The sequence below is a fragment of the Merops nubicus genome, unplaced genomic scaffold (assembly GCF_000691845.1).
Source record: "Merops nubicus isolate BGI_N331 unplaced genomic scaffold, ASM69184v1 scaffold11249, whole genome shotgun sequence".
Taxonomy (NCBI): Eukaryota; Metazoa; Chordata; class Aves; order Coraciiformes; family Meropidae; genus Merops; species Merops nubicus.
Genome location: NW_008631703.1, coordinates 11,627 through 38,452, shown reverse-complemented (window position 1 = coordinate 38,452; position 26,826 = coordinate 11,627). Strand labels below are relative to the sequence as shown.

The 26,826-nt window shown below is 40.2% G+C and overlaps 2 protein-coding genes across 2 annotated transcripts in view; one reads left to right on the top strand and one right to left on the bottom strand.

Annotated features, from left to right (window-relative positions):
* Positions 1 to 7,734, top strand: part of MAP7 (microtubule-associated protein 7) — a gene marked incomplete at its 5' end in the record, with an annotated part of 33,160 nt that extends 25,426 nt beyond the window's left edge. Inside the window, 2 exons of the mRNA XM_008947671.1 lie at positions 5,831 to 6,057; positions 6,729 to 7,734. Coding sequence (XP_008945919.1) covers positions 5,831 to 6,057; positions 6,729 to 6,739 — 238 coding nt within the window. The remainder of the gene's footprint in view (positions 1 to 5,830; positions 6,058 to 6,728) is intronic.
* Positions 7,735 to 11,073: 3,339 nt separating this feature from the next.
* The window catches only part of LOC103780022 (vacuolar protein 8-like), a 26,222-nt gene continuing 10,469 nt past the window's right edge, over positions 11,074 to 26,826 (bottom strand). The window contains exons 5-14 of the mRNA XM_008947670.1: positions 25,294 to 25,416; positions 24,222 to 24,304; positions 22,872 to 22,997; positions 21,981 to 22,026; positions 20,711 to 20,844; positions 16,324 to 16,452; positions 14,321 to 14,438; positions 13,270 to 13,404; positions 11,951 to 12,076; positions 11,074 to 11,195 (exon numbers count right to left, since the gene is read on the bottom strand). Coding sequence (XP_008945918.1) covers positions 11,074 to 11,195; positions 11,951 to 12,076; positions 13,270 to 13,404; positions 14,321 to 14,438; positions 16,324 to 16,452; positions 20,711 to 20,844; positions 21,981 to 22,026; positions 22,872 to 22,997; positions 24,222 to 24,304; positions 25,294 to 25,416 — 1,142 coding nt within the window. The remainder of the gene's footprint in view (positions 11,196 to 11,950; positions 12,077 to 13,269; positions 13,405 to 14,320; positions 14,439 to 16,323; positions 16,453 to 20,710; positions 20,845 to 21,980; positions 22,027 to 22,871; positions 22,998 to 24,221; positions 24,305 to 25,293; positions 25,417 to 26,826) is intronic.

Genomic DNA, 26,826 nt, shown 5'->3' with positions numbered 1-26,826 from the left:
TGTCTGGCACCTGGATATCCCCGATGCTGTAGCACACACAACAACAACAGGTGGAGATGGACTCTTGTGTGACGACCTCATGCTAGCCACAAGGAAGATGTGGCTTTTGTCTGGAAAAGAATTGAGCATATTTTAAGGGCAAGATAGCTCAGACTTCTGACCAGAGCTTACAAAGTCTTTGCCTAGGGGACTTGTGGTGTGTGCTTGTGTGGGCAAGAAGGGAGAGTGAAGGAGAGGAGTCTTCTTAAGGCCTAGAGCAACAGTCAGTCTTGTTTCCACCTACAGTGTGGAAGAAGGCTCTGGGGAGTCTTTATTGTGGCCTTCCACTGTCTGAAGGGGACCTACAAGAAAGCTGGGGAGGGATGTTTTGCAAGGGCTTGTAGTGATAGGATATGGAGTAATGGCTTCAAACTGGAAGAGGGTAGATTTAAATTAGGAGTTAGGAAGAAGTTCTGCACCCTGAGGGTGGTGAGACACTGGTGAACAGGTTGCCCAGGGAGGTTGTGAGCGCTCCAACGCTGAAGGTGTTCAAGGTCAGGTTGGCTGGGGCTTTGGCAGCAGTGTTGGAACTAGATGATCTTTAAGGTCCCTTCCAACCCAAACCACTCTATGGTTCTAAGTGTGAGAAGTTTCACTGGGACTAAGAGAGAAATTTAAGTGTCAGTGTGTGTATTTTGTACAGCACCGGGGTCTAGCCTGAACGTGTGTCTTTGAATGGGTCTGATGGTTGGTGTTCAGTGACCAAACCCAGAGTACCTATAGTTGGGGCCATGCAGGTGCTCTGTCCCTTGCATCAGTAGTGAGTTGAAGGCGAGTGACTCAGAAGGCTACTACTAGATGTTCATGTGAAGATAAGGTGTTCTGCTCATGGGGCATAATAGTTGTCTGACTGCTTTCTGTGCTGAGCCTTCATCCCTATTCCTTCCTAGCATGCCATGCATCCTGTGGCAGCTCTGTGGCTGGGATTCAGTTGGAAATAGCATGCTTGCTTCCATGGTCTTAAGTACAATGCAAGAGAGAAAAACTGGAAGAATTCTGGCAGAATGAGGGCAACCAATTTCAATACATCACCATTCTCTGTTGCTGCTTTTTATCAGCAATGCAGATCTTGTTGTACTGGAGCTTCGTTAGCTTTCCAAGATAATTGATCTTCATAAACCCTAATGAAAATGTTTGATCTGCTGCATTATTTACCATATATCTATTGTCAATGATTATTAGTTTTATTATTAAACATTTAATGCAGATGATAGATTGGCATAATCATCTATCCCACCTAATACTTTGTCAAAATTTGTATAGGTATTCCTGCTACTGTGCTTTAAACAAATGAACATTAATCGATTTTCCCTAGGCTTAAAGCTCCTTCAGTTTACATTGTGAAAGAAAAAGAAACGGATGCTTGCTTGTGAATTAAGTTGTTTTAACATGTCAGCACTCCATGTTTTCAAATAGATCTTATATGAATTCTCAGTTGATAGAAACAATTTTATTTTTTCATAGTTGTCTGAGTTAAAATGACGTCTGAACATGAACATGATTTTTGTGGGATGTAGTTTCACGTGGTGCTGCCAGAGTTCTGATTTTGCCACCTATGTTTGCTCTGAGTGTCTTCTGCACAAGTGAATTAGGTTAATTTAATGCTCAAATGCTAATGAAGAGCAGTGAATTCTTATTGGGCTGGAGGGAGGAGGGGACAGGCAGTGACCTTATATCTGACCTATAAGTCTGTAATGAGAAGACTCACAATTGAACTTCAGTGAAGACCATCCAGTTGTAGTACGATGGAAAGGGCAACTCTAAATGTATTTTACAATGGAGCATACCACAAAAATTTTCCAGTTAGCTAGTAAAGTATCTAGAATTACCAAGAAAATTGGTAGTTCATGGATACTATATTATTATTAATAGCATGTTAACCTGTGGATAGAATCTGGGTTTCTGGATTTTTTTTTCAAAAAAATGGAAAAAATAATTTCAAACAGTTGCTTGAAATAAGATACAACGTTAAAATCTTTTAAAAATTTTCATAAATTACAAAAGATTCCAACAAGATTTTTTCCAGATTCTGATTTGTTTCTGGCGTTACTGAACAGTAGAATCCTGGAAGAAGCACAATGGTAGGAGCTGCAGTTGGATAATGAATACAGCTGCCTAATCTCTCTCCCACTTGCACATTTTTTTCTTGTTCTCCACTTCTTAAATCTTTGCCCAAATCATATCCTGTCTGCTACTTCTCAGAGTTATTTCACTACAGTGGTTTATGTTTACATTATTTCCCATAGGATTCCTTTCTTGTGCTGTAATACCATTTTTTTCTGTGCTGCTTTCTATGTCTGCAGTTCATCTCTGTCTCCATCTGTGTCCATTCATTATAAAGGGAGCTGGGAATGTGTAGATTAGATAACCAATTTTTAGATATACAGAGTTAGACAAGGTGATTGCCTCATTATCTTGTCCTCGAAAGGAATGTTACTGGTTTCAAGCCCTTATGAAATGTTCATTGCTCAGTCTGTGGGATAGACCACTTGAAATCTGCTTTAGTGCTACCCCTTTCCCTTCTTTAGGCCTCCAGCCCCTCACTGCTGGCTGATTTCAGTGTTGTTGTCTCAGTGGATTAAAAATAAATACTTATTTAAATCATCCGGAAGTGTGGGGTCCCTTTGCTGTTAATGGCTATCTGTGACACCTCTGCTAACATCATGTCAATAAATGAGACAACTGATGTCTTTTAGATCAGGAATAACAGCTGTGGAAATATTCTGGCAATTTCCAAAGGCCTGCAATTCAGTTTGGGTTTTTCTGTTTGTTTGGTTTTGGTTGATTTTGTGTGTGTTGTTGTTTTGGTTTTTTTTCCCCCTTATTAGTTGTTGATTTAGGATGGGTGATCAGAAATAGACATACTAAATTCTGTCCTACCTTTCTTCTTGGCACTCTTCAAATTCTTTAAATGCAGATTGTGTCTACACAGAGCTTTGGCTAAAATTATCTACATCAGATGTAATTTTCAGTAGCTTTTAACTTTTTGGATGTTCCAATTTTTTTAATTAAATTGGCTGCTCTTCTCTCAGCTCCCTCCTGTCTATCCTGTTAATGTCAACGTGTCCAGATCAAAATGCAAAGCTACAAAGACACTTTTCAGTTGCCATGAAGCTGTCCTTCAGATGCTTGCAGGACTGTTATGTTTGGAAACGCGCTCTGAATGACTTGGGCAACTTTTTTCTGGTTTTTTTTGTTTGTTTGTGTTTATTCTGTAGGTGTCTTTCTACAAGCACACCTACAGAATATGTTAGAATGCCAAAATTATCCAGTTCTTTCTGTGATACTGTATGCCTGAAAAGGGTATCTCCAGTGTTGCACTGGGCACTGAGACATTGCTGAGAACCTAAGATAAGATAGTAAGAACGGCTGTAGCAGGTTAAAAATCCATTACTTTTTTTGTGTTCTTTGCTTTACTGGCCTGCAGCAGTCACTTAAGGAGAGTGTGTAAAGGAGAAAAATCTAAGGACAAGGAGATCCTCTGGAAGGTCAATGAAGGGTTACTAAGCACTCTGGTCCAAATGCAACCATAGGCTCAAGTAGTCCCTAAGCTGCTAATTACCAGAAGCTGGAGGGTATGTCAATCTCCTGGGACTTTGTCTAAGCTCCTTTTGAGCTTATGGCCTCTAAAATGTCCAGTGGAAATTAATTCCACAGTTCCATTTTTCCTTGTTTCATCTAAATTTGCTCCCCTAGTAATTTGGTGAAGCAAATAAAATATAGAAGATTTTATAGCATAAAATTTAGTTTCATAATCATGATTTCCTCTTCTGTATGCATTCTGTGATTTTATAGACTCCTCTGTTTCAAAAAACATTTTTCAAGTCTGTGAATCCTGCTCTAACTCGGTGTGTAATTCTGGCCATGCAATGACAAATAAATATGAAGAACTATTTATTTATGAAATCAGCTGAGCAATTGGATAGAAAGAAAATATGCATGCAAAAGCAAGAGGGTTCTTCATTGTACCAGTACTTGAAGTACTATGCTGTTTATTTTACAGGAATGAGCAGTTGCCCTCTTCCACCTTTTTCTTACCCCATCCAGCAAACTCGCTGTGTTATCCTAGCTCTGGTAAGGTCACTGTCAGTAGATGGGGATGAAATGAGTAACAGGGTACCTTACTGTGAGTACCCCAATAACTACACATTATAGCTCAGGTTTTATCAGTCCTAAAACATTTCACAAATTTTGCTCCTCATCTTACAGATGTGGATCTCTGGCACAAAAAGATGACATGACTTGTGACCTCTCCGAGGCAGCCAGCAGGGTTTCTGTGCCTGCTCTCAAACTCAGTGCAGTGAAACATATTTTTCACTTTGAAATTTGCTCAGCATATCCACACATGAGAAAGGCGAGTGCCCTTCTGAAAAAGAACTGACAATGGACTGAAAAACTGGGAAAGGCTTGCTATGAAACCCAGCATGTTGTTCTCACAGGAAATCTGGGCTTTGTGTGAAGCTTTGCCACTTTCAAAAGCACAATAATTATTTTCTGTCTCTTGGGAAGTACTGTAAAACAAATTCTGAATTGCTCGTTGAGTTGGACACCTGAAGAAGACAGCAAATGAAAATAAGCCATATGCCAGTTACAAGCGGGTTTCTTTAAGACTAGTAAATTTACTGTCAGGAGAAAATTCAGCTGTGAAACCAAGCATCCTACTCAGAAAAGGCCTGAAGAAATTGATAGCCTAGTTTCAGTCCAGGAAAACTGCATCTGAGCCTTTGTCACTGAAGCATTTCCAAACAACCTGAAGAATCATGATGTGGTCTCAATAGGGAACAGGTACCCAAGATTGTCAGGATCTAACTGCTGAGGGCTTTAACAAGCACCTGTAAAAGATCACATGGGTTTTGAGTGTCATTTCAGCACTTGCTCTTTCTTGAGGAGCATATGGTCCTATTAGTGTCATCCTGTTCACTGAAGTAGCACCTTAGTTTCTCCCCTCTGGCAAATATAGCACATGCCACCTGCAAAGGCAGCAGCAGGGTTTGACAATACAGTGCCTAATAGAAGGGTTTGGAGGGGAGGGGCAAGATGGTGAGACATGATCATGTATCTTCTCAGGAGATTACATGTAATTGGAGAGCGTGTCTGTGCTTGTACTGCTCCTGGCTGGGGGAGATGTACCAGAGCTGGCTCATAAGGCACCTCGACTCAAGTGGGAGATGGAGAAAGAACAAGCAGATTGACACGAGGGATGCTGGGAGGTGTTTCTTTTGCTTTGGACGTGACCAGTGGAAGGAGTGCAGGGCTGGGTAGCGCTTTGGAAATAAGTCCTAAGAATGTGTAGTGGAGGAGAGACTGAAAGGAGAGCTGCATTGTTAAGTGAGTTTTTCTTCTGCATACATGGAAGGCAGAAGAGTCTCTTCTAAAACTGGAGGCAGGTGGTGATCCAAGAAATAGCAAAAATCACAGTGATCTTACCTAAGGGTGATTACATTGATTTGCAATAAGAGGAGGGGTATGGCAAAGGTTTTGACAGCTGAAAAAGACATTAGAGGCTGTAAATTGCATGAGGTGGGTGGTTCAAGATGGCAGTGGTGGTGCTGCAGGGGCTTTCTTACTGCTTCCCATTGCAGTCACTTTTCAGAACTGCAGCGTCCATAAAGCTCTCAATAGTTCTGGGTATCGTGTAGCCAAATGTGGTAGAAGCATAGTTTTGTTTTCAATGTCTACAAGAATGCTCAGGACTAATGCAAACTTTTCTTCAGTTTGTAATACTGCTTTGAGGAGGACTGAATTCCTGTTCTAGATGAAGTGTATGAGGAAATACCTGTTTCTCTTTCAGCAATCTCAACCCAGAGAAAAATGCAAATGAAAATGGAATGTCTATGCAGGATGATAACTTCGAAGAGATCATAAACTTGCCTATTGGTTCTAAACCACCCCGGCTGGATGCCATGAACAATGACGGAAGCAATAGTTCTGAAATTCCTTTGAATCCAATTCTAGCCTTTGAAGATAATGGGACTCTTTTGCCTCAGGTAGATAGTGTTCAAACACATCAAACAGCAGGTAGGTTTGCCTTCGTTAACACTTGTGTTGTAACTGACAGAGCACCTAGAGCTCTTGATTTCTATAAACTGGTTCGTTTAAGCATTTTTAAACCCCATATTATTTGGGGAAAGGAGCATGTCTTCTCTTTGTAAAGCTATGCACGCCAAACGCATACAAATGCTGTCCAAGTTATGGTGAGGCCTTATCTTTTTTTTTGGAAGGGGCTTCTCAATTACCCTGCACTTGGTGCTGTTTCAGGTGGCTTGAAAATGTTTGCCCTGTGCTTTCAAACAGAAGGGGTGACAACAGCTGCTCCTAGCTTCTGACCAGCAATCACCTTCCAGTTCTGCAAGTCTGGTACCTCACAGACACATGCAGAAGGGCAACTGGTACCCACCTTCTGTGTAAAATTCTGGATGTACTTCCCTCATTAGGTTCTTGCTGACATTAATACTGAGGGACAGTGCAACACACTAGATTTTTTCTGAATTATGTCACAACTTTTAAAGGATGTTAGGTAAAGTAATAGTAGTTTAGTAAATTAAATTGGACCGACGCTTTCTTTCTCTGTGGCTAGAAAATGTAAGGAAAATCATCTTACAATAAGATAATTGCATAAATGCATTGGAATTTGAAGTAAGCATTGTCACCCTTTCCTGATCTGTTATTTTTGATACTTTCTGTTGTAGAAGTGATCTGATTGTTTCCTCTGAAGAACCAAAGGTGATGAGTGAGCATCTCTGCAGTCAGTGGAGTTTCTTCCATGCTATGAAGGAGTTTTATTTTTCCTCTCCGGTTTTTTAAAGATTTCTTGAATATCTTTTTTTGGAAGGACTTTAGTAAAACCAGCAGAAGAAATGATGGGAATAAACTTGGATCACCTTTCTAATAGCTTTCATCACTAGAAAAATCATGCTTCACGTGCGTAACTTAATACGGCTTTTTCCAACAAGCTTTTTCTGTTAGTAAATGGATATTTCTGCATTCCTTAAGACACAAGACACTGGAATCTGAAAGTAATGGGCTGATTTGGGTGGTGGGACTGATTCTTTTTTTAAAAAGGTGGGTGTTGGTTTAAAAGGCATAATTGTAAAATTGGCAAAGAATCTTTTACACTTTGTGGTTCTAATACTTGAAAAATAAATACCTCATTGCTCTACAAGTAGAGTTAATGGGGTGTTTTATTTAAACCTGTTGGTTTAAATATTACTGCAGAGAACTCTAATTATGGGGGCAAAGTATAGGCTTCTGTATCAGGTTCTTGTAAATGTAATTCCTACAGGGACATTCTGTAAATTGAGACGTCACTATGATCTTCTCACATATTCTCTAAAGACACAAAACAAGGCAGGTTTTAAAATGTGAAAATTTGAAAGCGTTATTTTTTTCACAGACAAGAGGAAAACCTATTGTTCTCCTAGATTATGTATTTATGAATTTTGTTCAGTACAGAAATAAATCATTTAATTGAATAAATTAGAAAAATGTGTTAAACGATAACTGCAAACTTGATTTTTTCAGTTACATCCATGTTCATAGTACTATAAAAGATGTGTACACATACATGCACACAGAAGGAAGTACCTTGTTCTGAGTCCTGTAAATTGCTGCTGTTCCTAATGATGGAAGACTTTGCCTTATCAGACTATTGAAGACTGTGTGAAACCTGAAACATTTGATTTTTGGATGATGGAGCAGGTTTGAGGATTTTTTGGTTTTGCTCGTTTCAGAGCAAATGGGAAAATGGTCATTGTTTGTGCTTTTTTTGTGGTGTGTGATTTTTATAAAGCAGTGCAGTTTGAGTGATAAGAGGAGCTTTCTCTTTAGTTTGATGCTGATTTCTACTGTCATTGTTCCATCCCTCGCTTTTGGTTGCTCTTGGGCAGAGCTGTCAAATCTTGCACCTTTCTGTGCTTTGATAAACAATGCTGTTACAGGTAGAGCTCACTCTAGGTGTGTGAGTTTGAAGCACCAACCAGGGCTTGATGTATTGCTCACTAAAGTCAGCGAGTAGATCCTTGGCTAGTGGAAATAGAGGTTTATGGGGTTTCAGTTCATGCTACCAGAGAACGTACCATTAAGATTCCTGCACCTGCCTTTAGTGAGCGCTGAGCGAGGCTTCTAGGGAGCTGTGCCCAAAGTCTGTGCTAGTAGAAGAAATCCTGAGACAAAAGCAGAAGAATTTTTGAAGAAATGACTTTTTGCTGCTGTCACATGTTCATCTGACACAGGAGATGGGATAAAAGCAATGGAAATGCAATGCAAAAAGAGACTTTATCTGCCAGAGAACATATGGAAGGGAAAGTACAGCCATTCAGTCAGAATGCTTCCAATAGCAGCTTGCGAAACAGTAAAATGAATTGGGTTCCTTTCTTGCTTCCTTTAGTTTTTCATGTACATAGCCACAATATTTTGAAGTGTCCAAAATATGTAGTTTTTCTTTAAGCCTATATCTAGCATGTAAGTACCAAATAAAACTTGTTTGAAATATTTACTTCTATTTACATTTTCCTTTTCTTGCATAGTTCAAACAGGAGTCAGTCTGTGATGAAAAACTCTTCTTGCTGCTCCCGGTCTGCTTAAAACTTTTCTTCAGGTTTTCTCTAATCTCTTTACTAGAAAATTAGTATAGAGTCATACAGCTAGAAACAGAGCAAAGAAATAGCCACTAAGATTTAGCCTCAATTTGGATGCATTTAGGTTTAGGTTTAAATTATGTTGATCCTGATCTATTTGGGCTCAGTTTTAAATTATGCAAGGAACAATAGCTTCTATTCTGTTGAATATTGTTCTTGATTATAAAATACGATACCAAATGAAAGCCAGCTCCATTGCCTGCTATTGCAACTGCTTTTGTTGATGGTACTATCAGAGGCAAGACTTAACTACTCAGTGAGGCAGAGCTAGCAGCTGTGGAAGTCAGCTCATGTCTTAACAGCACAAGAGAAATACTTAGGGGGGTGACATCCACTGAGTTTAGCTCAGTATAGCACAGCTGCTGGGTTGCTCACCGTTAGCTTTTCTCATTTCAAACGTCTCATCTCTGCATTCCTGGTGAATGCTTCATTATTGTCCTTCTTGCCAGGACCTTGAAGCATTGTTTGCAATTAAATACCCAAGAAAACCAGACAGACTCTAATGCCATTACTTAATATTGCACAGGTTTTCTTTTTGGAAAATGATCTAAAGTCACCCAAGGAGGTGGCCTGAAGTTTGAGATTTTCTGGTTTTGTTCATAGCTGTGTCCTTCAGCTCTTTGCAGTCCTCCATTCTAATATGCCCAGCTGAGCACGTGGGTCTTTTACATGAGATTTCAAAAGAAAATTCCTTTCAAACATGAATACTGAAAATGCCACACTCTTTATCTGAAGTCTCTGTGCTTTAATAGGCCTTTAATTATCTATCTGCCCTGTGCTTTAATAGGCCTTTTTACTGCACTGCAGAGAAGCTTTTGCTTGTGGTTTTGGTTGTTTGGTTTTTTCTAGTTTTCATTTGTTGTTTTGGTTTTTTTTACAGTACTATGGCAAAGAATTTACAGTTCTTAAAAGGAATCATTAACAGAAATGCCTCCCCTTAGCACCAAAACTAAGCTTAGTGATCTGGGCCACAGTAAAATGCAATGTTGAGTTCTTAGTTATAACAGAATGATTTTTAAATTCTTTTCATCATTATAATTTTTAATCTTGCTTTAATTCCATATTTGTAGCCAGTAGCAGCTCTAAAGCTCTACATGCATCTAAGAGTTATATCATGGTCAGAAGTACCTCAAAAGACAGGAGACAGTTTGGAAGTATTTTCCTAAGAAACTGTGCTACCTGAGAACAGATGTTTACCAGAACAGTGGTTCCAAAATTTAAGTATTCCAGCCAGTTCAATGTGAAGCTCCAGCCAGATTCTTGTATTTAAAAAGTGTATTGACTAAAGGTGCTATTAGATTGATATTGCTATTAGATAACTATTCTCTTACAAATTAAAGCCTATCTATAAAAAAAACCAAAAAAAACCAAAAAAAAACAAAAAAAAACCACTAGTTCCCCATAATTTCAAGGCTCTGTGCTACAACTTTTTCCTGAAAAATTTGATTGCCTAAAAGGTCTTTGAGACAGAATCTCCCTTTGGAGGACAGGTTTCAGTATCCTGTATATATGAAACAAAATTAGTTGAATGTAAACATACTAGTGCTTTTTTTTTTTTTCTTTAACTCCTTTTAAAATGAAACATAAATATTAAAATATAAGATCCGGATTTTTTCACTTTTTCCCTGTTGCAAATAATTTTGGAAATAATTTACCTTTTACAGGACACAGACTTCTGTATTCAGACACATATCACCTAAATCTTGCATGGTAGCTGCTGCATATTCTGGACATGCTCTGTTCAACATTGACCTACCTCAATGTACTTCTGCTACTCTGCAAGAATAGTGCCTACAGTGTAGGCAAAGGGTCAGCTTTAAGACTTGCCCTATTTTATTTTTTTTGTACAAATTTTTTCTGAGTTGCCCCTTAGCAGTTACTTCCTGTAATAGTAACCTGTTAGTAGTTTGCTACCTTTATACTATGTGTTAATTCAGTTATTTTCTGAAGTAAAGTCACTGGAGTGTGCTCTGGAATAAATAACATGGAACAGAAATAAAATAAAGGTGAATGCAGAGGAACCTGCACACCTGAGAGATGATGCCTCTTCAGTAGCATCGGCCTGTTAGGTGAATAAAACCTGATGAAAGCAGCACTGGTTTTTTGGCAGGGGTAGTGAGGAAACCCAAAACAAACCATGGAAGATTACCCAAGCATAGCAGGTGTTTTCCTAACAGTTAGAAAGAATGTAGCTGTAGTCCTCAAGCACACTTTAGCAGCCAAAGCACTAAAAGGATTGCCTTTCGACCTGTTCCAGTTCTTGTTACTGGAACACCTCTTGTGTGTGACAGAAGTAGCAAGAAAACTTTAACTACAGGAACCAATGAAAAGACCTGTCTTCTCTGAAAATTCAGCCTCTTGGACCTGGTAAGTTTTCATAAGCCATGTAGCTTAAATATTAACTGTCCTTATGACAAATAGCTGCCCTAAGTAGCTCTTGAGTTTCTTCTGTTTGTTGACGGACTTGCTCGAGGAGTTTGGCCATCTGGCTTTTTCTGAATGCTTGTGAAAATTCTGGATCTGAAGAAGAAAAATGAGCATTAGGCAACCTGCTGTTTTTCCCTGTGTTTTAATGCTGATGCTTAGAAAGCTTATATTTCAGATTAGGTACAGCTGATGGTTCTTACTACAGTGTAAAGTACAGACGAATTAGAACAATGTTCTACTACACAAAACAGATACTAATGCAGTTTTCACTATGACTCCCTATGACTATTCTAGATTTTAATTTGGAATGCTAAATTTGCTGCTAAATTCTCCTGATCCAGGTATCTAAAGTTCAGTTGCTAAATTCAGCCTTATGCAATAGGCGCATATCAAAATGTGGCAGGATTGATACGGCTGGCTCTATATATGTGAAGATACATCCTGTATACATTTGTTACCGTATTATACCTCTCATCTGAACTCAACTTGTACCAAAACCCAAAAAAAATAATAAAAAATAATTCAAAAAATCAAGAGAACTGCATCTAGTGCTAAACAGTCTTATATTGGATGACAACATCTATATCTGAAGTCCCGTTTCCCTGCTGTACAGAAAGCCTTTAGTTTTTAGTCAAGCAAGCAAACAAAAAACTCCTGTATCAAGTCACTTAAAACCAAGTTTTATACAGCTACCCTGGAGATTGTTTGCTTAAGTGAGCAGAAGTAGTCTCCAGAGGAGGCGGCCCAGCGCTGCCATTTCTGTAGGGAAGCAGTGCCTGCTTGGTGCCAGGAGGAGCTGGCAGTGCCTGGCAGCACCCCAGGGGCTCAGCCCAGCAGGGAGGACGTACCTTCTCGAAGTCTGCAGAATGTAGAGATGCCCAGCTGCTGAAAACGGATCTCTTGATGGGTAAGAAAATTCTTGAGGTAGGCCTGAATCTCTCCAATGTGACGCTTCAACAAAAGCATCATTTTTTCTGCATAAATGGGAAGCACTTAAGGTCAGTAGGAGCCTTTAAGACATTTTGAAAACAATTTATAACAGCGTTTCAGATCATTAATGACATCTACCTTCAGCTACAACCAATGTTACTGCAAAGAATAGCAAAGGACTTCCATGTGCAACAGCCTCTAATGATACCACCGATACTTCAGGTAAACAAAGCGCTGGGTGTGCTGCTGTGTTGGGAAGCTGATCCTTGTGTGAGGCACATGCTGGTTCACAGACTGGTCAGCCTGACATGCAAACCTCTCTGTGAAGCAACTAGGCTGTTGGACTCTTTTCACTACCTGAGTCTGCTCTGTTGCAAAAAAAAACAGGTTTGTTTTTTCCCTTATTGGAGACTCATTACGGACTTTGGTTTTTCTCACATCTAAGGACTGAAATCTAACCATGCTTTTCTAGAGAACGTGACAAGAATCATCTGAACACCCTTTTCTTGCAAGTCTTAAAGGCTGTCAGCTGCAGGGGACAAGTATATTAAGCATAAAGCTGTTTGTTTTCTACAGGTAAAAATAATTCTCTCTCACTGAAACTTAAAAAAAATACAGGTTACATTCTTAAAAGCCATTTTACTTCGCTGCTACTGCTAATGTAGTCTAGAATTACAACAGAAGCATTAGGTTCAGGAAGATGCTTTCCTCTTGCTGGTTAGGAAGCAGAGTTGATCTAAAATTTTGGAATACAGCCATCTCTTTGTAATTGTCTCTACCAGCTTCTACTCTGGTATGTGCAGAATGCTGTCATGTTGTATATATTGAGAAGGAGGGTCAAACAGAAAAATGCAAAAATCACTTTTCTGTGAAATATGTTCATCTTTCCCTTGGTAAGGAGTATTTTATGCTTGCCTACCTTCCTACTTATGTTGGTTTTAAGGACCTCAGAAATGGCTGCAGACTGAAGAATGACAGTGCTTGAAGGCAAAAACCACCTGAATCAGATCTTCGTAGTCCATTTTCATCCCTCAAGTGCTATTTTATTTGTATTTCAAGGTTGACTGTAAGTGCCTTTACGCTAAAAATTATGTAGAGACCAGATAGAGGATACTGTAGGAATGTTAGAGACTGTTCAGTGCCTGAGAGTTAACTCCTTTGGGAAAAGGCTCATTTCACGACAGACAGACAGACATAAATATCTTTGAAAGCACAGTTAATGCTGTGTGACAGTTACCGTGACCTGTCATGTGCTGGATGATGGAGGCAGCTTGAAAGGATGTCTCTGTATGTTCCAGTTGACCAGCCAGTCTCACCAAACACTTTGTCAAGGGTTTATCCATCCGCTGGACCATGTGCAACACGGCTTCTTCTAGAAGATGGAAAGATAAGAGAGCAGTCTGTAAACAGAAACTCCGGTGTCGAGGAAATGAAGGCAAAGCCTGCTAGAAACCATGCTGCCTAAACAGGAAACCTTTCATACAGCTAGAGAAGCAAAGTAAGTGCTGAACTTGGGCAGTAAGTACACTTAGGTTGTAAAACAAGGTCGTGTCCGAAGGTTATGCTCTCAGTAAGATAGGGCCATGGTGCATAGACAGGCTGGGGAATTTTTATTTCGTTGGTTTTGTGTTCTGAATCACTTCACGTACGAGATCAACTCCTTCTTTCCTAGCGGGCTCAGTTGTCCAGCAGCTGCTGGGCACCTCTTGCAAAATGAAATGTGACATGCTGCCAGTTGCATGGCATTTACACCAGATACAAGAGATGAAAAGATGAAAAGTTTGACAGACAATATTCAATGCTGGGGCTGGATGGGAAAATTTACACTGATCCTCTCTGCTGTAAGGAGTGCTGTACTTTCCACAGGTGTTAATTTGGGATCTCTTATAAAATCTATGTGCAAGAAATTTAAAAAGAAAGAGCCACTTTGTACTTTAGTCTTTTTTTCTTATTATTTTAGTTTCTGCTATTGTGCAATGAATTCAGCTGGAGAAACTGGGCAGTTACAAATAACAGGAGACAGGCCACGTACAGCAGTAACGTTCATCACAATTAATTGTGAGTAAAAAATTTTAAGCGGTTCAACAGAAAAAAGTGCAAATGATAGAGCCCGTGTGTCCTGCCAGTGAGTCAGATCTTGCACTTGAAGCTTAGGCCAAACTCCCAGTAAATGTAAAGGGAAAGACCTGGGCTGTATGTCCATGTCTGTGTGTCATCTCCTACTAGGATTAATGAAGGATACAGACGCATCTCAGGTGAAGGCATTTATGGTGGGCTTGTGTTCCTACCTTGCTTTGATAGCTCAGCCAGGCAAGATGTTACATAGTGGAGAGAGTCTTCTTGAGTGTTGTTGGTAGAAAGCATGGTCTGAAGGAGACCTTCAATACATGGGCTCTCAATGATTCTCTGCAACAAGAAAGAGATCCATGTTTAGCAGTTCCATTAAGTTTTAGTGGTGTCCAAGGACTTCAGAAGTACTGAATAAGTCTTGCTGAGGGCTAAAACATTGATAATGGAAATGTCTCCTCCCAGATCTGCCACAACCAGGTGACAAACACCTTGCATTGTTCAGAGATCACCTGATTTTAGGCATTTCCCAGTGCTGTGGAATGTTCTTATGATCACAAATAACTCTGAGCTCAAAGAACTTCCTGACCTACTGCTGCTATACCAGGCTGTATGTTTGTATTAAGCTGTCATTTGCTCGAGTCTTGCTGCAGAGGTGAATAAGCTGAGTGCTTCAGGGAAAAGCATTGGGAAATGTGGAAGTTTTCCAGTTTCTCTTATTTGCCTCTGGGGAAGATAAAAATAAAAAAAAAAAAAAAAACAACAACAACAACAACAAAAAAACACCTTTCTCTGATCTGCAAAAAAAAAATTAGATGACCTCTTAGTAGCAAAGCCGAGTTCCGTTTCTGGAGAGAAATGTTATGAATGAAACATTTCTGTGTATCCCGTACACAATCTGCTATGCCAAAAGTGCTGGACAGAGTGTCTCTGTACTAGGTTATATATTTTAGAGACTGAGTTGAAAACAGCTAGGGGACATAGCCTCTGCTGACCTGGATTAAAAACACATGAGACCAAGGAGTAAGTCCTGAATGAGTCATGTGGAGGTGACTGGTTACTAGTGATGTTGAATCACAGTCATCAGGTCTCTGGGAGGTACTAGTAATAGAAGTTGCTCACACCCCCATAAGGGAGCTCAAGTGTCTGTCAACAAAAGGGAAAATCTTTTTTTGTATGCTCATTTTATTTTGCAGTTTTTTAACTTGATACTTATAGGTTGAATCTGGATTCAAACCTGCTGCCTTTCAAGCTTGCACTCTCTGTTCTTGTCCTGCTGGCATGAAAACAAAATGTTTTTTCCTCTTCTGCCAAGGACTCTTTCGTGTTTTAGAGATGGTTCCTTAGAACTGAACCTGGAAACCTGGCACTCCCACTCATGTCTATGGATTCACTTGTGCAGTGAAAGCTAAATACTCTGTACATCATAAAGCTTTGCAAAAGGTGAACCAGCTCCCTGCTGATAACAGCATAAAGTCATCAAATTTAAGTGACAAATATGGTTATTTTTTTCAATGAAAACTTTGCAAAGCTGGTTTGTTTTTACTCCTACTGTGGACCATTTCTGGAACAAGTGGTAACTGGATCATGAACAAAGAAAAAAACTAACAGAACTGAGTCTCCAAAAGCATGTACTAGAAAGTGGGGCAAAGCAGAGATGAGGATCTGCGTAGTTTTTTTTCTCCAATAGTGGTTGTTACTAGTGGCACTGTTTGATCAAGGTGCTCTTAAAAAGCAAGGCAAAAGAAAGTGTATCCGTGGATTTGGATTTCATTAAACGCAAAGTCAGCAATAGAGATCTTCATAGCACCTTAGCACAAACAGTATCTTGCCAAGAAGGCAGAATGTAGATCAGTAACTGAGGTTATATATTACAAAGTGGGAGTGAAATTAGATCAGTGTTGAACACCATAACTGGATAACTAAGGGCAATTGAAGAGTGAGAGTTGGGAAATAAGGATTCAATTTATAACAAACCTCAGGTTTTCCTGGATGGTTCCTTTAATTAGTATGAAATGTCTTTGCTAGAAGCACATTTTATACCTATGATGCAGTCATTCAAATTAGGTAACCACACCACTCCCAGGAAAAATCCAGTATTTCTTACTTTCATTAGTGTTTTTGTATTGTATTGGAAAAATACAAATAAAACCCCCTTTCTTTTGATACCAACAGAACAGCAGCCTCCCAGGTTACAGCTCAGTGAAAAACAGTGAGTACCTACCTGTCTGTTTTTGGAAAGGCTCAGGTTTTTGATGACACAAGCAGTATGGCCAACAATCACAGGGTCTGTTTTATGCGCCGACAGTAGCATCCCCAAGCTCTGTAGTAGCTCGGCACATGTCAGAGTGTCCTGAGAAGAGCAACTTGTACCTCAGTTACATCCAGTACAGACAACACAATGCAGCTTTGCAGTGAACTATAGGTAGATAGAGCTTGGCTCTGAAAGAAGAGCATTACTTAGCTCACTTCAACCAATGGTGCAGCAGCTGTGTCCAGTGTTTTTTCTTTCAAAATTTGGTCTACTGGCTGTCATTGCTCTACAGAGCACTTGCCGTAGAAAGCTGGAGTTTTTAAAGGCCAGTAGGGTTTTTTTTGTATTCATCAAATGCTTCCCAAAGGTCAATGATAGCCAGGGGAAGGACATGTGATCCTGATTGGAAGGAGGAGTGGTCAGGGTAGGTGTGAGAAGCAGAAGTGCATGGTGAAGTAGCAGCAGCAGTGTGTCCTTGGGTACCTCAGCAATTTACCTTGCCTATAATAATGAACTGTACGTTGAAATCATTTTGTGATCAGGTGCCACTTCAGCAACATGTTCTGAACAGCATATTCTGAGTTTATACCTATGTTTCTCTGCTGTCTGATGGCAACTTTAAATGGACTTCATTGAGTCCGTCTCTCTCTGCATGTAGTCTTTCTCCAGTTAGCACTAATATTAACTGATTATTAGACCTACTGAGTTTGGATTACTGCCCAGGTAGTTTCCTCAGTAACAGTATGGATTAAGGGGGTGCTGCTCTTTGTAAGACAAACCTGATCTCAACATACTTTGGGTTAGGTCTACAGTTAAAATAAAAAAAAAAAAAAATTGTCTTAGTGTTTTTTCTTTCACTCTTTTTCCCTTAGAAATTTGAGTTGTTTATGCAGTTCTTATGTTTATTAACAACAAACTATGTCATTTGTGCTACTTAGAAGATAAGAAACATTAGCAAGAGTGTTCCATGTAAAACAAATAATTGGCTTTATATACAGTCGAGAAAAATGACATAATTTTGAAACTTGTGAAATGTCAGGGTCACTGGAGCAGCATTGAAAAGCAGATGTCTTTAAAATTTAGTTTAACTTGCATCTTTCTTTTACTTAGGTTACATTGAAAAAGCGTGTCTTATTTTCTTTTAATATCAGCTGACATCTTCACTTACATTCATTTTAAGCACTGTCACAACCATCAATCCCAAAATAAAACATGAAAATAGATGGAAGGGACAGTGCTATGCCTAAACTCAGGGCATTTAAAGAATCCTATATGCAGATATGGTGGTAAATTTTTTCTAGTTTTCTTTTTCTTCAAATGTAGAAATAAAATCATTGATGACTATTTTCTGTGCTTTTGGAAAAAGTGTCTCCTCTTTCCTATGAGATCCCATCATCAACTATGGTACCCTTATTTGACTTGCTACAGCCTGAGAGGAGGAAATTTTCTATGGACTATAAACAAAATTGATATAAGACAACTTCCCTGCCAAGCTCTTCTGCCTATTTAGGTCCTACATTAGCTAGTGACAGTGCTTTAAATTTTAATGAAGGTTTTTTTTGGTTTTTTTTTTTGTTGTTGTTGTTTGTTTGGGGGTTTTTTTGTTTGTTTTGTTTGTTTGTTTTTGTTTTTTTTTTTTTTGGCTGGCATATGGCTGGGATCTAAATTTTTGGTTTTGGCTCAGTCCTACACAGCACAAGAGAATCACAAGAAAACTCTAGTAAAAACAGATTGGATGGTTCAGATCGATATTGACTGAACTTCTCCCAGAATTTAAAAACAAAAAAAATGGGGGGGGGGAAAAAAAGCATTCCAGAAGCAAGTGTGCTTACAGTTGTAATGCTGCACTTGCACCCCTTAACCAGAGATTTCTTGCCAAGATAAATATTATTCCCTGTATACCAGGTAGCAAGATGGGAAGGCAGAGTTATTTTGTACCTGGAGTGGAAAGTCAGTGGCATCATCTGGAGTAGACAGACCCCTTCCACCCTGACTTTCAGGTCTTTGGTCAAACGAATGTGATATATAAGACTGTCTTCTCACAAAGTCTGACTCTTTAGTGTTTCGGGGCTGGGCTGTCCTTAAGAGAAGTGAGTAAGTTTCCTCCTGCAAGAGGGAAGTTTTCCAGCGCTTGCTGGGAATCGCTGTCAACAGCCTGGCCAGGGGATTGCAAAAATGGGGTTTAAGAGGGGAGAGGAGCTCCTGTGAGGCAGTCCTGGGGGTTTGCTTCATGGTAACGAAAGGGCAGATGAATTCTGCCCTATTGTATCCTGGGTAGTATTTGTAATAATTCAAGCATCACTTGACTTGCTTGTAAAGGTTAGCTTTGTTCGGCGGTTTGTTTTCCAACAGCTGTTCCCATGGAGAAGTCCCTCTTTCACTCATGGAGAATTCAGCGTGAGTTAGAGAAAGAAACCTTGAAAAGATTTGAAAAACAGGCTAGAAAAGGCATGGAGGTGGGGAGGCAGTATATGAGTAAGGAGAGGTCAACCTCTTCCCAGAGTGCCCAGGGCTTGCTCGCACAAAGCAGCCACATTCAGCAGCCACAGACAGCCCTGTTTGCTCACTAAAACAAATGTTGAGATGTAGATGCTTCTCACTGGAGAATAAACTCTTGAAGGAGATGCTTTGCTTTCCAGCCTCCTGCTGCTGACCCTTCTCCCCCATGAAGGACAGGCTGTTTCACTGCTCATGTAACAAGGCTGAACTCCCAGTGCCCTTGTTGCCACTGATGCTGCAACGTGCCCTTGGCAGCTGGGGGTTTGAAGCACTGGTAAAGACACGTTTTGGGGTCAGGCAGGAAAAGAGTTGTGGGTACTCTTTGCTGGGAGAGCAAAAGTACAAATGGTGCTTGGGGGCAAGGAAAGCAAATGTGAGCAAGAACAATGTTCCAGCATAATGCCTCGTACTGAGTAATGTTTTTACTGTGTAAACGGCCTCCAGGTAACTTAACCTATTTCAGCTGTAAGCTTGTTGAGAGCAAATTGGGGTTTGATTGTACGAGGCAGTTTGACAAGTAATGAGGATGCTGGGTGCTGATGTAGCCAGTACAAAGCCTACGAAGCCACAGGGCCTTTGAAAAGCTCTGCACTCTAGTTGCTGCTTCCCAAGCACTGGCCTTACCCATTTTTTCCATCATGTCCCATAGTTAGAGGAGGTGTCATCTGGCTCCCACTGTGCTGCATACGTGCAGCTGAGGTCTAAGTCACCGGGCTTCCAATAGCCAGAGGAAATTTCAAATCAGACTGAGTGTATTTCAGCCATGAGAAGCACCCAAGCCCAGGTGTGGCTACTCAGACTGTCACTACTGCTTAAAGCAATGTGGCAGGAAAGGTTCTCACATTTTTTTGCTTTATCTACCCAAACTCTGACTCTCTTAAAAGGTTATTGCTAGCTTATGACACCCATCAAAAACCTTTCCTATCCATGTTCTTAAGGATGTCTATAATTACTGTAATGGAAAAGCACACTTAAAAACAATTATAATTTGTCAGTTGCTATTTACTGGTTTTGCTGGTTTATGTGGGGGATTAAAGTAGAGCAGGAGTGTCTGTTTTGTTTGTTTGCTGTATTTTATTTCTACCCAGACTTCTTCATGTATTTGCATAGTGTTGCACTGTTAATGGTGGTGTTTACCCTGAACGTGGGCAAAGGAACCATTCCGTAACTAAGGACATGAGGAGGATACAGTGAAGTAAATTAGCCAAAGGTTCACTAATGTGATTCACTAATTTCACATTTTATTAGCTCCTCTTGATGTTTTGATCCTAATTCAAAAGATGTTAAATTTATGCAAATGTTCTTTTGAGTCACTGTCCATAGAGGAAAGTAATGCATTTTTGCCCTGTACCTGGCACAGATGCACTTGAAATGCACACTTTAAATTAGTTTCCCTGCTTTTCAGTGTGAGGGGAAGCTCTGTAGCCAAGGAACAGCTTCTTCAGCTGCCGCCATGGCTGCAGTCTCTCAGTGTGCTATGTGTGTGTCTTGCCCCTTGCACACTCATCTGAGGGATGAGGGGACCACAGGCAGGTGCAGGGCAGTGTCCATAAGTCCAAGGAATCTGGCACCCATCTCCTGCTCTGCCCTCCCCTTGGTGCCCTTACAGACAATCTTATTAACTACAGGATCCTTTGGATCCCACTCACCACCACAGATAGGCTCCTTGGGGACCTAATGACTTGTTAAAACCTCGTTATTTTGGGTGACAGAGGGAGCAAGGGTTGGGAAGTCTCACAGAGCCTTTGGTCGTTCTCAAAATGCATTTCATATGCAGTTTTGCCATAACAGAGCATCACCCCAGGCCGTGGCCAGAATTACTCTCCCCACTCTGGCCTTGGGGAGTGACATCCCGTACCTGGTTGTGCGGGTGCTGGGACAGTATCCAGAGCAGAGCGATGGAGGCACGACGCACGTCCTCACTGCCAGACGCCAGGAGGGAGCACAGCTTGGGCAGGACATCTTCAGCAACCATCTCAGCCTGGATGTCTGCTGGTTTGGGAAAATAACTGAGGTCAGGGGGCTTCAGAGCACCATGAGGAGGTATTTGGGCCCTGACCTTTGTGCCTCAGTGATGAAATTAGAGGGCACCTCCCCGTGTCTGTAGGACAGACAGCTCGGTAGGATGGGACAATGCTGGATGTTTGGTTATAAAAAGAAGCTCTCATTTGTTCTGTCTCTTTTTGCCGGAGGATTAACCCAGGCTTGAGAGCAGAATGTAGGTTTGGGTAGCCCTCAGTTTGTGTCTGACCTTCAACAAGAAGAAATAAGGGGCGTTTTCTGGGTCCTTCATTAGCATAAGGCCCAGTACGAGGGTGGCAGCTTCTGCTGTACAGACAGAAAGAGGTCCCCAAGCACAACCTATGTTGCAGAGTTATGGTTAGCCAGGGAAGAGGTCAGCCATCCTGGCAGAATCCCTTCTGGGTGCTAAAAGGCAATATCAGATCAGCCAGCAGATGGAGCGACAGTCCCAAAAGGCCAAACAGACCCGGAGGGTTTCAACCACAGCAAGGTGTAGCACAGCATTTCCTTCAGCCCCAGCTCCACTGTAATTGTGGTTGCTTGAAAATTAAGTGCTTCTACACTTTCTAGATTAACAACTCCACCCTCAACCCCAGGGCTCTAGCACTGAGTGTGCCAGTCCTCTGCTTTCATCTCCTGAATATGCTGTAGAAATGGATCTTGGGCAATTAAGAGAATACATTTTTTTTGAGAGTATGATAAATGCTTGGGAGAAAATTATATTTAATGATAGACAGATTCATGCCTTGGGAGAAGGCAGGTCTCCACTCAAGCAGCAACTTCAGGAGACATCCTATTTTAATCAGGTTTAATGCTTAGGAAACGGGGAAAGGAGAAAAATTCAATAAGTTGCAAAGGTTCTGTGCATAAGGAGACCTTTGCTGTCTCTCTCACTTTGTCCAGATACTTCCCTTCACTACCTGGGAGCTCTGAGGCAGGTTTGTATGGACTGCACCTCCCTCTTCCCTTAACATCCAATTAAAATGTAGAAAAGAGGGTATCTCTTTGCTTTTAATATAAAAGGTTCCCAGCCCACCATGCTCACTCTGAAAGCCAGAGACAAAAAGAAAAGAAATAGCGTGGTTTATCTCCAAGATATTGCTTACCACTGGTAGCCAAATTTCTTAGGCAAACACATGCCTGGCTTGAAACCTGCTTGTGACAAAGAAGGAAAAAAAAAAAAAAAAGAGAGAGGGAGAAAGGAAGAAAGAGCAGTTTCAGTAATGCATGTTCTTGCCTATTGTATGTAAAATAAACAACATTAGCATGCTATTACATTATCTTCAGAGAACAAATTTTAGGACATGATTTTTTTTTCCCAAAGTTTTGATGAATTCTTTTCAACCTCTTGTAGTATCCATCATCCTCTTGTTGATGAGGAAGGGTCAATGGGATTCAGATTTTGATTTGGTTTAGAATGTCAGATGAGTTACAGGAAAATGGAGTGAATGTGCCTCATTTGCTTTGTCTGTTTTTTCACCTCCCTCCTACACAGAATTTAAGGTTCCACCCTTTAAATCCTGGACTGTGACTTATTGAAGTTTCTTTGGTATGGCTTCCAACAAAACAAAATTTTCAAGATGTTATCCTTTGTGGCCATATGGTCAAAGTTACAGATACCAAGAAGGGGGGGAAAAAAAAAAAAAAGAAGGTAGCATAATAGATGCTCCGAGGTACCTTCTGTCACAGACACAATGATCAAAGTTAGTTGAGAGCCTGGACAGAGCACGTCACATCTAGTTTCAAGTTTAAAGAACACAGGTCATCCTAGTCTAAAGGAAGTATCCAGGGCTATGGAACAACTTTAATGATTTTCCTTCTCTTTCTCCATACATTGACCTTGTAGAACCTATGTATCTTCTAATGTATGTCATTTCTCGTAGGAAAGATGCTGCATAGGCACCTGTACAGTAGATGAGCAGAATTGTGCAAGACTGAAACTGGAATCCCAAATTTATAGTTCTACCCTTTACACAAAGAGAAAGGTGCAGCTTTACCTTGTCAACAGAAGAGGAGAGGAGAGAGATGAGTGTCTGTAGCAGGAATCCATTGCCAGGTCCCAGCATGGCTTCGTGGTGCTGAACGTTGGCTGCCACGTTGCTTAGGGCAGCACAGCTGTAATACTGCAGAGAACCAGGAGAAAAGGAGAGAGAGAAGAGGTCACACTGCTGACATCTTGAAGAGAATAAAAATAAATTGGAGAAATGCTCAGATTTAGAGCTGATGAAAATAAAGTGTTTTTCCATCTTCCGGGTGATTTATCAGGTAGATGGGGGAACAGCCCATGTGGGCTTCCTCCAGGAAAAGTGATGCAATCTGCTATAGCTACACCAGCAGCCATGCTGTGGCACTATATATTGTACAAACCCATCAGAGCCCCGGGTATTTGGGAATATACTGTGCTGCTGGAACAACACAGCTGCTGGCACCTAAGTTAGGTCACCTGCATCTACTGTATTATATGATTACATTGGTTTACTCAAGCTGGATGTAGTCATTGCCTTAGCATGCCAAGAGATCATTTTCAAATTATTTAAACATTAATGCTAGGCAGGATTATATATCTACATGACTACACAGGGAGATATAATTAGAAGAAACAGGATGAACTGCAGAGAAGGAAACTTTAAGACGATGATGCTGAAACGGTTTGCAGAAAGCAATTCCAGAGGCTCCATCCTTTCTGACTTTTAAGAGAAATCTCAATAGAGATAACAAAACTGATGGAGGAAACAGTCCTCTAGTACTCAGAGGACTGACTGAATGAACTAGTAGATTTTAAGGTTAACAACTTTTATTGATAGTTTTGATAGTTTTTCATCAGCATACTTTTGAACCAAGACTGTTGTGTGTGCAGAATCACAAATGGTGTCTGTGGTAGACCTAAAATAGGAAGGCCTATTTTTTTTCCCAGATATTTACAATGAAAGAAAAAAAAATCTTTGCAAGTTATGTCCTCTCAGAACACTTAGTAAAATTGCTTAGAGTGGAAAATCATAGTTAGGATACAAAAAATTAAAAAAAAAATGGGGGGGAGGGGAAGAAGGCCTCTCTGTAACTTGTCTGATGATCTGAAACACACAAGAAGGTAACGGTGTAACGACAGTGTGAATGCCTTATGCTAGTGCTGGCAGATGCACTTCTGTGTCACAAATTTTCTCTTGCAGAGCTAGACAAACTGAGTGTTTTGAATATGCATTATCTGACTGAGCTGAGTTTCCCTCACATGTTTTCCCCCTTCTCTAGAGAAACCTTTTCTCTACCTTTTCATTTCTGCATGCTATGGTTTGTGCCCTCCTTACACTCACACTGTTACTGTTTAAAAGTCTTACTTGTTTGAGCCATACCTGTACTTCTGAGTCAGGAGATTCCAGCAGCAAGGCAAGAACTGGTAGGGCTCCTTCCTTGCACAGGACCTGTTGGATTTTCTCTGCCATTTAAGAAAAAAAGTGCTGTTAGTGTGTCTTTCCCCTCCCCTCCCTCTCATCTGGAGGCACCATGCAAAAGGGATATGAGCAGCCACTGGGTTCTGGACAGTGGTGATCTTGTCCAAATATATGCCAGTCACTGTGACTGGAGAGTATATAATTTAGAGCTGTGCAATATAGCAGTACACAGACATTTTAGCAAATGAGGAGCAGGCTGTCTGATTAAGCCTCGGCTGGTTTTATGCTAAAAACTGTTCTGAGAATCTGAATTGCTGTAGAAGATGAAAACCTCAGGTATGATATTCACCATGATTTCTGTGTTAAGAAAAAAAAAAAAATCTGAAAAAATAACAGGAATGTGATAGCCAGCTCTAGAAGTTCTTGCCAACTGTTCCCTTCAATCCTCCAGAAATAACAGACACTACCCACAATTATATCATTTAGCTGTGTGGGATGATGGTATCATCTAGATAGGTGAGATTTATTGCTGGTTTTTTTCCAGAGTTAATGTATGGTAGTACACCTATTATTGCAGAAGACCAACTGCTGCTTTTGCTAAAGCTGTTGGCAGAAATCCCATGAGCCTTGAGCATTTGGGCTGTAATAGTTTTATTTTACATCTTCCAACGTTAAGTTAGGGATAGAAGTCAAACATTCCTAGAGCTTGACCTTGTTGGATAAGCTTCTGAGACTGCCTGAAAGTACCACCAAATGTGTTCCTGACTTTTTAGACCAAGTTATTTTTTTTCCTGTCTTTTTTTTTTTTCCTATGTGTTTGACTGATGTTTTAAGAGCTGGTACATAAGCCTTTTAAGGTTGAAAATCAAGCCTTTCTATTTTGATACTAGGCAAAAAAGGGTCTGTATTAGCTAAAGAGAGACCAAACTGGAGTCATCAACCTGTGGAATCGATGTGAATGTCATATGCAAGGGAAATTATTTGTTGTGAGAAATTTTCTTACAACAATTTTAGGTAAACCGTTAGAAAGTACCTGATTGTGTGAGGTTGAGAATAGCACCAACTGCATTTTGTTGGACTCTAGGATCATAGGAATTTGCAAGAGACAGTAGGGGTGTGACTCCTCGAGCAGCGCCAATAGCTTCTCGGTTGGACTCTGGTGAAAAGAATCAAAGAAAGAAGGAAGACATTGCCACCTCACTGTGAGCCAGGAGCAGGACAACTAGCAGGACCAGATTTCTTTGGTGTTCGCTTCTCTGGGTCTTTGGCACAACAAAATATCCCTGCATGCTCAAAGGAACCTGGTAAAAATTCCAAGGGCTCAATGGGAAAGAAATGAACTAATGACTTCTGGATTAGGCATTGGTCACAGCTCATTCAATGTTTCTGCTTCTGTGACTGAGATGATTAAAATAAAAAGACTGTAAGTGCCCTTAAACAGGTTAGCAAGGTGTCATACTTGCCTTGTACCCCTGGTATGTCTGATCAAGCTATTCAGTGTGCCAATCTAGTCAGGGCCCATTTTTCTCTTTAAATGTGCTTGAGGCACTCTCTTGACAGCTAGAAACAATGCTGAGGTTTCCAAAGACCACTGGAATTTGAAAAGGTGCTGCTTCTCTGAAGTGGTGATGCTTCCTTGCCTGCCAGTGCATTACGTTGTATAGTTGTATTCAACATTAACAAGAAGAATTCAGAAAAGATCTGCAGAGTCCCTTGAGACTTTTGGATAAGAAACTGGGGAAAAATAACTATAATAATTAATAATGCTATAAAATTAACTGTATATTATAAAATACTGTATAACCTAATTATATACAGTGTATATATACACACACTACATATGACAAAGTTAAACTATGCTATGAAATGCAATAATATTTAGAAAAAAAACCTTTTAGTTCTACTCCTTTTGTTCTGAACTTACTGAAGGTAGCCTCAGCTGCACCATATAGAAGAGGATCTCTCTGTTATGCTCTTCCCTACCTTTCTACCATGAAGCCATCAAAACATTTGCAACAACTAATCTGCTGCCACACGGGGACAGCTATGGTCCTCTCCCCTTTGTGCTATTTATTATCTACAAATTATCTGTATTGGTATCTTATGAGCATCCTAGTGGCATAATTTTGAAAAAAAAAAAAAAAGTTGGCACTGGTATTCTCTTATTCTCTGAAACTGATGATATTTAAATGGGGATTAGACCAAAGAAGAATTCTCTTAATATCACAGTATTCTGAAGATTATTTTATAAAAGGAAAAAGCAAAGCCTACATCTTCCACTATTTATATGAGCCAAACTGCTACTGAAAACCACAGGAGTTTTAGTTGCTTAATTTGTTTACATTTCTAGGCAGTTTAAACAACAGCCAGTCTGAAAGCTTGCTGAAAGAAACATGAAGCAAAAGAAAGCAAGAAATAGGAAGGTATTTGGATGAAATCAAGTCATCTCTTCAGATGCCAGCTTACAGTTAAGAGAACAAAGGTGTTATTTCTCTGCCTGGAGTCTATCCATACTGAGAAAGTGCCACACAGAGATAATCCAGGATACTTAATCAGGTATAGTTCA